Source organism: Platalea leucorodia, assembly GCF_965183815.1.
Source record: "Platalea leucorodia genome assembly, chromosome: 4".
Classification (NCBI taxonomy): Eukaryota; Metazoa; Chordata; class Aves; order Pelecaniformes; family Threskiornithidae; genus Platalea; species Platalea leucorodia.
This window is the reverse complement of record NC_138826.1, coordinates 29,422,497-29,436,500: the sequence shown is the minus strand read 5'-3', so window position 1 is coordinate 29,436,500 and position 14,004 is coordinate 29,422,497. Positions and strand designations below refer to the sequence as shown.

At 40.2% G+C, this 14,004-nt stretch overlaps 3 protein-coding genes across 11 annotated transcripts in view; 1 reads left to right on the top strand and 2 right to left on the bottom strand.

The window, feature by feature from the left end:
* The window catches only part of PRXL2A (peroxiredoxin like 2A), a 22,034-nt gene extending 18,288 nt beyond the window's left edge, over positions 1–3,746 (bottom strand). The window contains exon 1 of one of the 2 annotated variants that reach the window (XM_082310941.1): positions 3,658–3,746. Coding sequence is in view for 1 of the 2 variants with exons in the window: in XM_082310940.1 (XP_082167066.1) it covers positions 2,066–2,069 (4 nt within the window). In the remaining variant the exon portion in view is untranslated. Of the gene's footprint in view, positions 1–2,065; positions 2,154–3,657 lie in introns of those variants that run through there. The other variant, XM_082310940.1, reaches the window with a different exon arrangement.
* Positions 1–5,450, bottom strand: part of EXOSC3 (exosome component 3) — a 17,564-nt gene extending 12,114 nt beyond the window's left edge. For 2 of the 3 annotated variants that reach the window (XM_082310934.1, XM_082310933.1), the window contains exons 1-4: positions 4,952–5,247; positions 4,707–4,856; positions 3,658–3,809; positions 2,066–2,153 (exon numbers count right to left, since the gene is read on the bottom strand). In XM_082310934.1, the coding sequence (XP_082167060.1) occupies positions 2,066–2,153; positions 3,658–3,809; positions 4,707–4,856; positions 4,952–5,227 (666 nt within the window). In that variant the 5' untranslated portion in view covers positions 5,228–5,247. Of the gene's footprint in view, positions 1–1,856; positions 2,154–3,657; positions 3,810–4,706; positions 4,857–4,951 lie in introns of those variants that run through there. The other variant, XM_082310935.1, reaches the window with a different exon arrangement.
* Positions 5,423–14,004, top strand: LOC309590051 (DPY30 domain-containing protein 1-like). Of its 6 annotated transcripts, XR_014228093.1 has the most exons (8): positions 5,423–5,886; positions 7,655–7,807; positions 7,904–8,026; positions 9,783–9,863; positions 10,811–10,903; positions 12,576–12,634; positions 12,810–12,857; positions 13,559–14,004. XR_014228093.1 is itself a non-coding variant. In XM_082310947.1 (7 exons), the coding sequence occupies exons 2-6, from the start codon at positions 7,661–7,663 to the stop codon at positions 12,627–12,629; spliced, it is 498 nt and encodes a 165-aa protein (XP_082167073.1). In that variant the 5' UTR covers positions 5,423–5,886; positions 7,655–7,660; the 3' UTR covers positions 12,630–12,634; positions 12,810–14,004. The 6 variants fall into 6 exon arrangements, 5 of the variants coding, with proteins under 5 accessions (XP_082167073.1, XP_082167071.1, XP_082167069.1 ...); XM_082310947.1 differs by having other exon boundaries at positions 12,810–14,004; XM_082310945.1 differs by having other exon boundaries at positions 5,423–5,641; positions 12,576–14,004.

The following is a 14,004-nucleotide window of genomic DNA, read 5'->3' as shown; positions in this document are numbered from 1 at the left end:
ATCTTGCAGGTTAGGCTTAAAACTCAGACTTCTGGGAGGGAAGGGAGGTTGCTTAGACAGGTAAAAGGGGGAGCAGTAAGACTAATTGCATTTCAAGCCACAACTCTTCAGAAAATGATCCATGTCATTCCCCATTCCTGTGGTTTTACTATTATGATCCAAGAACATTCACAGAAAACAAAGTTAGCACCCTGAGATGATTTGGCAAGTGCTTTTCTGCTTATGCCAGCTATTGTCTAGTAACAGACAACCTTCCAGGGGCTCTGGTTAGCTGAAGTTAGAAAAACACTGGAGAAGAGCAGAGTTAGTGAAATCCTTATTAAATTAGAGCCTTTCACGTGTAGTAATAGATTATAGGCCTAAAGGATTTACGGGATGTGAAAGACAGACACTTCAGCAGGAGAAGACAGGCAAAAAAAAAAAAAAAAAAAGATTACTAAAGATCTATCAAGCCAGAAAACAATACCCTAAATGCTAAAAAGGTTGGCCAGTGAAACCCAGAAAGAATTCTGAATTGTACCCATTAAGACTCATATGAAAACCATTAGAGTTGTGTTTTTATTGAATCAGGGGAAGCCCTAGGTAAGCATATTAAAGATGAGTCAGAGGAGTGGCTCTGAACTGAAGCAATTTCTAAATAAGAGATGCCAAAGAAAACCATATCATCAAATGCCACAGGCTGAACTTTGGATGAAATATGGAATAAATAGGAAGAATTTTGTTTCCACTTGGAATTAAGATGGTATTCAGGTTTACTCTAATTAGTCCATTTTTTCCAATTTCTTTTAACTATTGCTATCTAACTACTCAGTTTATTAAGAACCACAAAACAACAGATGTAAGTAACTGTTTAAGCAGCTCCAATGCAGTTCATTGGGTACAGTCCGTCAAACTTTTCTCCCACAGGAAGCAGGCATCAGTAATTCCCCTTCAATTACTCCAGGGTTCTCCTCCTCTCTCAAAAGAACAGTAGCAAATTATCCACATACTAAAATAGACTGGCAGCTTATCCTTCCCGGGACAGCATTTCCTCTATATGCATGTGAGGAACTATTACACAATGAAGCCTAATAGAGTTTTTTTCAGAAATGCTGATTTTGTTAAACATGAAGCAAAACTATATGGAATCTTCCTCCTGTAACTAAACAAAAATCTAAAATATCTAGAATTGAGAAACACACTGCTATTGCTGTTTTACTAATTGTAGTTAAAAAGCGCTTATGAAAAAGTTGCAAGTGACTTCAAATAGCATTGCTGTTAAGTATATTTTTTACATCCATGAGCCATCAAGCCTCCTCAACATTCATACTGAAGTTATGTCCTAATCACCGTTTCCTTAAGACTACTAGCTGGGTTATCTTTTAGGGAAAGTGATAAGGTCACTGTGACCATATGTTGGGTCTTATCCAATCATTTCCCTTAATCAACCTATGATTATTTTATGCTATACCCTGTAATTATTTTCTGGTATTCTCCACCTGCATTTCTATTCCCAAATTTTGTAAAATATTAAATAATCACTGCTTGTCACTGTATAAATAGAGCACCTGACCAGAATGAATGACCTGTAGGATACTTTCTGCTACCACAAGTAAACATGTATTGTTTGAAGTTTTAATATTGACAAAAAAAGCAAATATACGCAAGTTTACCAGTTTTCTTACAGAAGATTTAGACATCAAAACTCAGAGCTAACGGAAGCTTTTAAAGACTGTCGCCACATGAGTCAGAAAATTCATAAACACAAACAGGGTTTCATAATCAAAGTGAGTAAAACCTAAGTTCCTAAACAAGACAAAACAAACTGAGTGGATAAAGAAGGGAACTGAAGAAGAACAACAACAGAAGTCTAGTACTTCATTTAAAAAACGGCTTTTAATATAAATCTGAATACAAAAATAATCAAAACACCCTACAGTCATCTCAAACAAATCCTCAAGGTTTTCTCTAATCAATTCCCTGACAATTTGGCAAGCGCTTGTTTTCTCTGTTCTGCAGTCATATACTCACAAGCTTCCAAAATATTTACTATAATTAAAGTCTGTTGAACTGTTTTTGCTTTTACCCATATTCTTCCATTCATTCCCAGCACCAGCTCAAATGGGTACAATTGTGACAACTCCTGAATTATTTCACATTTGGGAGCCAAGAGTCTGTAAACAAGATCAGAGAGAGTCAGATGTAGTAGTAAGTGGTTACATTTGATAGACACCGCATTATTATCAATCAATAACTAAACTGCAGTACTGGTGTTATGGAAGCTATTAAAGCAACACCAAAAGGTAAGATGATCAAGTTGCATATGCATCCAAAATAGCAATACAGTATCAGATTTTTAATACTCCTCTCATATAAAATAGATGCACCTAAAAAAATACAGCACTTGCAAATTTAGGTTTTTTTTTTTTCTCATTAGATTCAGAAGTAATACCTGACAAATTTAAAGTGGATTGATACTTTTATAACAATTCTATGATTTACTAAATTCTAAAACTACAGTGTTTTTCAAAGTGACATTTTTAAAAAGTGCTGCTATTTATAAATTTGACGCCAGAGTTGAAGATGTGCCTTTCAAAACACAACTTCCCTTCTCCTTCAGGAGACAATATTAACAGCAGTAAACATAGAATATATTTTGTTTTTATTAGGTGACAGCATACTGAAAAATAAAAGTATCAAGAATATTGTAATACATCTAGGATTAAATCAAGCTTCAACAGGGTTTCTCAAGAAACAAACAAATCAGGATTTAGCAGTTTACTTGTCATATACTGTTATTTCTTTACTTGCACACAGACAAAATTTGGAAGCAGAATAGCTGCAAAAATATTTTGTGTCACTTCACAATGACTTCTGATGATGGGACATGTAAACCAGACAAATCATTACTTAAAAAAACCCAGGTATGAAATAGCTGCTCTGCATCTCCAGATTGCTTGTTCAAAGAACAACAAAAAAAACCAAACAAAAAACCCCCACCCAAAAGCAACAACAAAGCTTGACTATCATTTATCCGTATAAGCTAGTATTCTTATGGACTGTCACAAAAATCTTGTATTTACATCAGCAGAAGTAACTCCAAAGTTCACAATACACTTAAAAACTTATGAAACAGTTCCTAGATTAACATGCCAGTTTTAAATTAAAGTCCCACAAATTTTTTACCTGTATCCTTATTTCAATGCAATTTATTTTTCTTTGGAAGTCAGAAAATAATATGTATTGACGTGGAAAGACCGCTTTAATCAGCGGTCAGCCAAATTTACATCCCCCACTACCCTATTAAGCAGAAAAAGGACAATAAGCATTTCCAATTTTTAAACTCCAAGGTAGCAGGTACATACCTGAAACCCCAGCTTGAATGCTTGATTTCCCCAGGTCAATGGTTTTATTTTCCACACTGCCTTGGCAATCACAACACTTTTTTTAAACAGGTCAGACAATAGCATAAAGAAGAGCATCTAAATCTCTCAAGGGGGAAAATACATGCTCCTTCTAGGTCAATAGCCATACTCTATTCAGCAAAACTGGTATAAATGCACTAAAACAATTACACACACTGATTACCGAGTTGTCCACACTGCTCAGAGGAACTAGTGCGAATCTTACTCACCATATTACATGTTAGAGAGATTACTTACTTTTCTTAGTACTTACTTTCTTATTAGACCTAAGGAAACTTTAAAGAGGAAGCCGTCTTGTCCAATTATTCCCATTCCACTTGATCTTCCACTGCTGTCTATACAGACCATCTCTGGTTCCATGTCTTTATTTGCTACAAGGAATTGACCATAAATAAGATCCCCCACCTAAACAAAGCAGTGTCAAAAAGCAGAAGTATTAGAGAAGATCATACTACACATTTGTAAGAAATACTCAGTTGATAAAGATCCTCCCATGAGGCCACAATATACTTTTAAAATATTGGTGATGATAGAAAAATAAACTGATATAATAGGAATTTTCATTTTCTCTCTTCTACTAAAGGAAACAACCTCAAGGAACAATTATCTTGTATCACTACTGGAATTTGAAAGATACCAAAAAAAAGTACAGAGTTTTATTTCATGGAGTATTCCTCTTTTCTTTTTTAAATACCAAACATTAATTCCTCTTTCTTCAGATCTTAAGAGTATTGAAAGTCTAAGCAATCTGCTCTTCTAATCATTTATTAGGACAACAACAACAAAAATCCCACTAACCTATTTTGTCTTTACAGTCCATTTTTACATGCTAGTGATGGTATTTCAGTTCAGTGCAGAAGCTGTGGCATGCACGTGCCACATAACTGTTTATAACAGTGTTACTAACACCCCAACTGTTTTCTACCAGTTTCAGATGGTATAAAAGCTTGGTTTAAAACCTTAACTTCAGAGGGCCCCCTTGGATGCACATTACCCATGAACTGTATCTACTGCTGGCAGTATTATGGGAAAATTAAAACGTAAGGAGTGAAAAAGCCTGCCACCTGACAGATACCAAAGCGCACTAGTTACATGTTGTCTTAAGAAACCTCAGAAAACCCACAGCCTAATCGTGCGAAAACCTCCAAGGAGGGCCACAGCAAAACCACCGCAAATCAACTTGCACTCCTCCTCTTATGTGCGACTTACAAGAACACCTTGCACTAAGAAAAACTGAAGCGTAACAGAAGCACCCCCAAACGACACCGCTAAGGCGTTACCTCCAATAAATGAAAGCACTACCTGCACATTTGGCCTGTTCCTCTTCGTGGCGCCTTCAAAGGCCAAGTAGGACAGAGAGGCCTGCTCGCTCCCACCGACGTCCAGCTTGAACACGTCTCCCGCTTTGGCCGTCACTATTCCTATTACGTGGTCGCCCTTGACCGGAACGTACTGCAAACGGGGGTCGTTCGCGGGCAAACGGGTCAGTGAAGAGCGGACAAGACGGGGACCCCCCTGCCCCCCGCCCGGTCCCTCCGCGCCCCTACCCGCTTCTGCTGCGAGTCCACCCAGTAGGCGCCGCCCGCCGCCGCGCCGCCGCCCGCCCGGCGGTGCCGCAGCAGGCCGCACTTGGTCACCAGCAGCCCGGCCGCGCACCGCCGCAGGCCCGGCCCGCAGAGCAGCCGCCCCCGCGGGGCCGCGCCGGCGCCCAGCCGCAGCCGCTCCCCGTCCTCCTCGGGGTGTGCGGGGAGGAGCAGCACGTCCCCGGGCAGCACCACCTGCCCCACGCAGGCCTCGGCCGCCGCGCCGCGGCCCGCCGCCATCGCCGCGCAGGCGCCCAACCGCCGCCGGTCGCCGCGCAGGCGCGGCCGGGCCGAGAGCCGCGCTCCTCCCGGGGCGGGGGGGCTCGTCCGCGGCGGCGGCGGGGACCCTCTACCGGCCACTTCCAGCAGGGCAGCCGCAGCCCGGGGCGGGCTTCCCTCAGCCCGGGGGTAAAGGCCGGGCCGCCCCGGGGGACGCGCTCGCAGGGCGCCAGCGACATCCTCTGGCCGGAACAGTAAGGCCTGCCCCGGCCGGCGTTCCCCGCCCCCTGCGCGTTACACGAGAAGCGCCGAGGCCGGCTTCTTGCCTTCCGCGGGCCGGTTTGACCGGCTGTGTGCTTCCTTGCTCCCATGCAGCCTTCCCTTCTGGACAGGATTCAGTCTGCCGCCTTTCCTTTCTGCGAGGGAAAGGCCAAGGTAATGTTCGTGCAATTAAGCTTCAGAATTAATACAGACACTGAATTAGTTCTTCCAGCTGCAACCATTTCCAGGTTCGGGTTTTTTTTTAAATACCTGATTAAAAGTTGCCGGTGAAACAAACAGCTGGCCAGATTTGGGGTGAATGTCGGCCACGAAGTTTGTCAATGAAGAGAAAAGGTCCGCCTGCTTTAATTCTGGAAGCCTGACGTCAAGCATGGGAGATGACAGCTTTATTTAAAAAGGTACCCTGCACTCAGCTACAAAACCCTTGTTGCGTGCTAGCTTAGGTTCCCGACGCTAAAATCCCAGGAATACTTTCTTTCCTAGATTGCTTTCTAGTCTTTATCTACACGTGTATGCGCATTTGTACACACACGGAATTATTTAATCTCTAAACAGGAAGGATCTGCCCGTTGCCCGTATATTGCATCAGGACTGATTAAAGATGTTTTCCGGTTTTGCGGAAAGCCCTGCTGTTAGGAACGCAAACCGCTGACGGAGGGATGGCGTTAGACGCCCTCCACACGGGTTTGCCCCGGGAAGACCCCGAGCGGCGGCCGCGGGTGGCACCGCCCACCCGGGCCCTTCCTCCAATCGCGTGCCTCCTGCCGTCTACGTAGTGGTCACGGCGCGCTCGCGACCGGCGTCGCTTAGCAACCCAGCAACTGAGTCTCTCGGCGCCCGTGGTGGCGGCGTCGGAGCCGGTGGCGAGGCGCCCCGCAGCCGCTGGGCCGGCGGCAGGCGGTCGGTAGGAGCGGGGGTGCCTGTGTGGGGGTGGGTGGGTGGCGGCTGCCGTCCTGGCGCTGCGCTCGGGGCTCCGGGAGCTAGCGCCAGGGAGCAGCAGCGGCGGGGCTGCTCTCTGAGGGAAGGCGAGCGGGGAGCCGAGGGCGGCTACAGCGCAGGCCGAGTAATTACCTTACCGGCAGCGCGCAGCCCCACGGCGCCAGGGGCAGGGTGGTGACAGCAACGGGTCCTAGCGACAGTCCATGAAGCACCGGGCGAGGCAGGGTGACGTGCCAGGTCCACCCGGGAAATGCGAACAGCACCACAGGAGCAGGGCTAGGAACAGGCCCGCCCCGCGTGTAGCTCAGGTGAGGAGTAGAGGCCCCGGCCTGCGCTTAAATGGAGCCCGGGGGCGGAGGGCGTGGGTGGAGGCTCCAGGTGAAAATGGCTAGGGCAGTTGAGGTCTCGTAGCGCCCTCAGGCCCTGGCAGCTCGCTCTGGACCCGCCACCTCGGCAGCCGGTGTGCGTGCGGAGGGGGGGAGAGAGGTTTTACCCCCGCGGCATTTCGCGCGGGGCAGCGCGAACCGCCCTGGCGCTCTGCCGCCGACGGGCCGCGCGGCGCAGCGCTGCGCGGCGTCTGCGGGGGGGCCGGACCCGCTGCCTCCTCCGCGCCCGCGCTGCGCGGGACGCCTCCAGTCGCCTTGACAGCAAACGAAGGGTGTTCCAGCATGGCAGAAATCGGGTTTCACGCGTGTTCTGTGCCTGCTGGCAGAGGGCCAGTTAAACCTTGCGTGTGCACAGAGATGTGTTCCTTTCATGACTGTATAGAGTGATTGCTTCAGACCGTGGTTTTGCATACATGTCCTAAAGATAGCTTTGTTAGTTCAAACTAAGATCTGTCTTTAATCATTCACAGAACTACTTCGCTGTTTTTCAGACATCTGTATAGCAGTTTTCTATGTCCTGTTGCGGTTTTGAGTTTTTTTGCTGTCATGCTGACCTGGAATTACCAGCATATTTCCAAGCAGGTTCTGAATTATACGTGCCTAAACAGTAAGGGGGGGTTTTGAGCATTTTTTTTCTGCAGTGCTTGGTATAACTGATCTATCACTGGAGCTTTTAAGAACTAAACCAATATTAAATTTAAATAACTGTCTTCTATTAATTGCCAGGTTAATAAAAAGCCTAATGTCATATTTAGTATCTGGTGTCTGAGGCAATAATTCTTCAAAACCCTTATTTAATTCTGACATTGATGGCTAATGTCTGTCTGTTTGTGGTTAGTAGATGTGAATGGAGTCTCGGTATCTGAAGAGATGCCTGGGAAGTTGCTTGAAAAAGGGACTGGCAGAGGTTGTAGAGCATCGGCCGGCAGATCCAATAGAGTATCTGGCACATTGGATTTACAACTACAGAAGAATCTTAGATGAAGAAAAAAAGGTGGATCCATCTTGGGTGAAAAAAATCATGACAATATAATTCACAATATTTAATCTCTCTATTTTTTTAATTGATTCTGTGTTATCTCTGAAATAGAGAATGTTGGAGAGGATTGAGCTGGAACAAGAACGGGAGGCGGCCCTGGTAGAACTCGAAATGTTAAGAAAAATGAAGGAAGAAGAGCTAATGATCCAGCAGAAACTTGAAGAACAACGTCAGGTTAATAATACTTAATAGTAGATAATTATAAATAGCGTATGATGCTGTGGCATCTTTTAGCGCTCTGTATACTTCTAATCTCTGTATAATGATTTTGATAGAAGGTGGCGTAAAACAAGTATTTTAATCTCACTTTTCTCAATAATAACCAAAATGATTAGTCAGCATGTGGGAAGGAAAACTTACATACTATGTGGTAAAATGTTATTAAAAAAAAATGAAGGATCCAAAGGCAAAAAGCAAGCAATTTAAGACTTGCATGAGAAGTAACTTAAAATAAGTAGACTGTCTTCTGTAGTTAATTATGAACAAGAGCTGTGCAAATAGAGCTAGAAATTATTGCAAAAATTTTTGACAGGCCTGCTAGGAGACCTGGGAGTAATAACCGATTAGTGTCTCAAGCTACTTCAATGTAATATCAGTAAGACACAAAAAGGTAAAGAGAGTGTATACACAATTACGGAGTCCTGAAAATGGTTGGGAATCAGTGAAAGAAGACTGCATATTTAAGCAGTATTTATAGCCTGATCCAATGAGATGCCTTTTTCTTTCCTTAGCTACCTGAACTTTCTGTTGGCATAAAGCAATTTGAGTCCCATACTATGTGCACTTGAAATATGAGAAATAAAGATAACATCTGTGTTTCTAGCTGTCCTTTATAACAGTCATGTGAATTTGACCACACATGTAACAGCCTCTGTTGCTGTGGTAATGTTTATATTGTCTGACTGGATTTTTTTATGTGTCTGACTTTCATGCTGTTAAAATCAAAAGTGTAATTTTAAATCTGTGCTGATCTTGTTAAGCCCAGTTCTAGTGTAAGGTGCGTTCATTCTATTTCACTTGCACTTTTTACATTTGGAATTTACTAATTTGCAGACCAAAAGTTATGCGCTTAAGGATTTCATGAGTCATTTAAAATAGTAAATGGAATCAAGAATATGAGAGTGTGTCTAGAGATAATTCACAGAGAATTAAATAAATTATTTCATGTGAATTAAGGGAAAGATGTTGAACAACACTCACATGAGACACGTTTTTTAACCTAACTTACAATTTTGGCTATAGTCATGTACTCGGGCATTGTTTGATTATATGTACCAAAAAGGAATGTGAAAACTAGTTACTACAATATGGCAATGTTTGTAGTAGCTGCTTGCAAAATGCTACAGCAAACAGTATTCTCTAGGCCCTAGTGGTGTTGAATGTGAACACTTAGATTATGTAGTTTCTGAAGTTTTGATGCAACAGGACTTAGGCTCACAAATAATAAACACTTTGTATTAGATTTTTCCCATTGGAAATTTTAAAGGTTAATGATGAAGATGATTAATGTTAATGGCATTGCTTGCCAATCTTTTCTATAGATTTGATTCTATGGATTCATCTATCTGTGCTAGATACTATAGGAAGTACCAAAGAGCTTAATCCAAAGTATAGGAGATAATGCATGCAGACTGATAAAGAGCATGAGGAATGAGACAGTATCTTAAGTGTGTACACTAGCTTCAGTTGTCTATTTCTTCTTCCTCTTGGTAGTAAAGCCTTTCTATCCATGCAAGTCTAAAACTTATGAAAATGTTGAGTCAGATGATACTGAAAGAGCTTTATGTTATTTACATTGCAGTTATGTTTTATGCTTTCTTTTTTGTTTTATTTAAGATTTCAATCATGAAATCCATTGTAAGCAATGGGGTGGGGAAGATGAATGTTGTTTTTTTTCCTTCTAATTTGTCCTGTCTTAAACTGACTGCAGGCTCAGTTGGAACAAGAACGTCAGGAACTGGAACTGCAGAATGAAGAAGATGAAACGCTGTTGCAGCAGAAAGATCAAGAGGTTTAAGCCAAAGCTTAGTCAGTGGTCTGAAAACACTGTTAATCAGCTGTCTTTTCCAGATGCAGGCACTAAATACAAAACACAAGGCAGAAGCCCGTGGGTGTTGAACTAACACGTAATTTTTTAAAAAAAAGTTGTGAAAATGGGGGAAGAATGTCGAACACCTTGCTTCCAGTCTGGGTTTTATACTTGAATTTTGGTCTGTTCTATTAGGTTTATTTAGTTTATATTCAGAACAGAGCATAAATTTATTGCAAAATTTAGCATAAGGTCAGCTTAGTTGATGCTTTCACATTCCTTGACAGTATTTATGAGAAAGTATTATAACTTAAGGATGTCTAATTTAAGTGTCTAGACAGTCATGTTTTACTGTGTGTCAGCGCAAAGTCCGTTTGCTGTATCTGGAAAAGAACTATGGTTTGGAGCTGGGATGCCTCTTGATTCTGAAATCCTCCTGGTGCACAGGAATTTATACTAACAGAAGAATGCGTATACAGATGTCCATGTAAATGTATAGTCTTTTAATGCTATTTCAGTAAAAACATGCACTGATAACTGGCATGTTTATCTCAATAAAGCTTTTAAATGTGAATATCTCTTAAATTTATGTGGAGCACGTCATATTTTAGAGATATGTACGTTTTTAGAGCACTCTTAAAATACTGACAGAACATATTTGTAGAAAGATGACAATATGAAACTGACAGGAAAAATTAATATGTAGAAATTTAACTGAAAGTTCCTGTTATTTAAAAATACTGATAAAAATAGTCTTAGCAAGCATACAAAGCCATATTGGCATACTAACACATTTGTATAGCACACATCTAAAGTATTGTCTTTATATTAATACATAATGTCATTTTAACACATCTGAAATATTGTCTATAGATAATTATTCATGACATGGAATACTTTTAACTGAAAACTGGTTTTCATTACTATAGGAAAATGAAAAGACGATAGCTGAACTTACAGATAGACCTGGAGCGCCTAATTTGACCAGAGTTGAGGAGCTAGATGAGGATGGACAGTTTGAGGTAAGTGTTTAGAAAGAAGAGGGAGATTATAAATGATTGATTCTTACAGATTTGCTTTTCTGTGCTGGCATATCAAAGGTTAAAACTGTTGCAGTTAAGACTGTGCTGTTTCTCTTCTATGGTTTTAAGGGATGGTATTTTGGCCACAACCTCCAAACTGTCCTTAGCCTGTTCTCTGGTACAAATTAAGCCATTCTAAAAGACTGTGTGGTGTTGACTGACCGGATCCTCAAGATTTAAAATGCCCTTTTGTATTCAGATATGTTAAAAATGAAAGTATAAATATTCTCAGAGAGGAGGCAGCCTTCCTTCGCCATGTGAACAGATAGTCATATACAACATGTACTAAATCACGAAAGATGACTCGTTTTGGAGTGATTTAAGTTATATATATTTTTCTGGTTGGTGTGAAGTATATTTTTTGTGCAGCAGAATGCACTCTTGTGCAGAGATATCTGAGCAAACATTTAACATAAAAGACCAGATACCAAGGACACACAGTGCTCACTAAAGGCTAGGACCTGCTGAGAATCAGGTTATCTGAGCCCTGTGCCAACATGAATGTACTGCTTTCAGTACTGCAGCTATGGCTCCATATTGTGATCCTCAGACATCTTCTATGCCCAGGTGTTTCATTTTGTTGGCTTTTTTTTTTCTCATTCCTTTTATACTTGACAATCCAGGGAAATGAGAGGCCATGAATCAGCCTTCATTTATTATAAGGCATGGCAGTACATTTAACAGATACTTCCAACTCCTGCAAAATCATTCAGCTTTATGAGTATTCACTGGTCATACAGATATTGATATCTGTTTGACTTTTTCCAGTGAGAGTATTCCAAGTGGTATGACTTGAGATTTTGATACACTAGTTTTAATACATCATTATCAGAACCCTTTTTCCTTTATTAGCCTTAATTATTTGCTCACTTAATTTCTGGTATCAGTAGTTTAATTCTAGCTCAGAATTTATATTGTGATATTAATATGCTTGATGCTTAAGGTTACTTTAATAACAGTTTGGTTTATAAGTGTTCTCTAAATATATTTATGAACATACTTATGGCTATTCTTAGGGTCAGGTTTTTACAGCTGTTTTTTTCACTAAGGTAAATCAGATGAATTCTCAAGGTCTCTTATAGCCCCAGTTTTTATAGTTTTCTGATAATTACATATTAAAAAGTATTCTTGAGGCTTCAGGCATATTTTATGTGTTCTTAAATAAGTGAATTGCAAAACCAGAAGTGAAAATGAGTACTAAACTTATCTGCTTCTCCTTATATGTGCCATCTTCTGATTTTTCATGCCAAAAGTCATTTAAAGTTGGATTACATTGGCCTCCAGTGATGTTATTTCAGGTTTTACAGTAATATATTTGTTGAATTAAACTAAAAATTAAGAACAGACCAATAAAATTAAAGTATACAGACTTGTACTATTGAAACTGTTCTGTTCTCAGAATCATCATACTTTATCCAGACTCACTGAATTTTGTAATAAAAGTCTGTTGATGAACTTCATCGTATTTCACTGAATGGAAGACTACATAATTATATTGATGAATACCGACTTGTCTGTCATGTGTGTTTTTTCTTTTTTTTTTTCCTCTTTTTTTCTTTTTACAAAGTTCAGTTAATGCTGGCAATTGACAGAATTTCTTTTTTGGTTTTAGAGTATAACAGATCTCACGGCAGAATCAGAACAAGAAAGTTCCCAACTGATCTGAAAGCAGTAAATATATTTTCTACTCATTACTGGCTGATCCTGTAGTGTCTTAATTTATGTATTTTATATATAGAAATGATTTATATACCTGTTGTTTCAGTTTCTGTGCTTTCAGGGTGCTTGTATAAAGTCTGTTAATTCTGGCATGTGATGCTTCCTTTTTGTTCTTAAACCATTGTAGCTAGCCTGGCTGACTCAGAGGAAGAAAACTGCAATTGAAATGAAAGCAGTACGTATATTTTCTACTTATTGCCGATTGATTCTTGAAGTGTAACAACATAATAATTATAGATACAATTAGTATGTCAAAATTATTTTGGAGTAGAGGCTACAATATGATAATTTGAATCAATATTAAAAGAATAAAAGATTATTGAAAAAGGATTTTCCAAGAATTTGAATGGTTTCTGATAGAAAGAGGGAATGCTTGATAGATTAGAAGATGGAGACATTAGATTAGATTAGAAGATGGAGTTCTGCACATCAAACCAGATGCAAAAATCAAATCAGAAGATTTTCCAATTTATCTGGAAGAGATAAATTAAACTCTATGTGACTCAGTAGACAGATACACTAAAAGATCTTGTCTGTCTTAGAAATCATGAGGTGCTTTTTGTAACTCTAGGTGTTTGCTCTAGGCTTTATAATAGCCTGATATTAGGTGAGCTGCAAGTGTCTGCATATCAGTTTTGATTAGTCAAGTCTTAAAGTAGTCTTTCCTGCATTTGTCTTAAATTTGCAAATCAATAAATTACATCTGTGTTGTCTTTACTAAATACCATTTTTAGTTCTCAAAGCTTCACTTCTAAAAAATCTGAGGGATATTTAGCTTGATCCATATTTATCTATAAAAATAAGTTTTATAATCCTTAAAGATTGCATTAATTTTTATAGGAACAAATTTCTGTAATTACTGATATCTTGGTACAGGCTGTCAAGAATGTTCCGTGTCTGTTCATTATAAATGGAAAAGACACCAGTGTTAAGAAATCCTACGCTTCTTGGCTAAAATGTGCCTTTGCATCTCAGTGTCTTCTAATAATACAGGTTAGTTGGACAATTAACATTAAGTCATTGCCAATATCGAATAATGAAAATGCTATTCATTACAAATTCAGGGTATAGTTAGTGCATTCACTGCATTCTTCAGTTTTCAGATGAAAGAGATTTTTGGGATAATTTCACTTTAATTTCTTTATATTATAGCTAGCTTTAAGGGTTTTGCTATCTTTGGCAAACTGTTAAAAATATCTATATACCCAACAGGCAAAGGTCAATCATGTAATAAATATTTTCCTGCTCCGAATAACTTGCTCTGTTCATGTAGCTCATACTAGGCATAATCCTATCAGTTTTTAAAAAGGTAAGCAGTACTG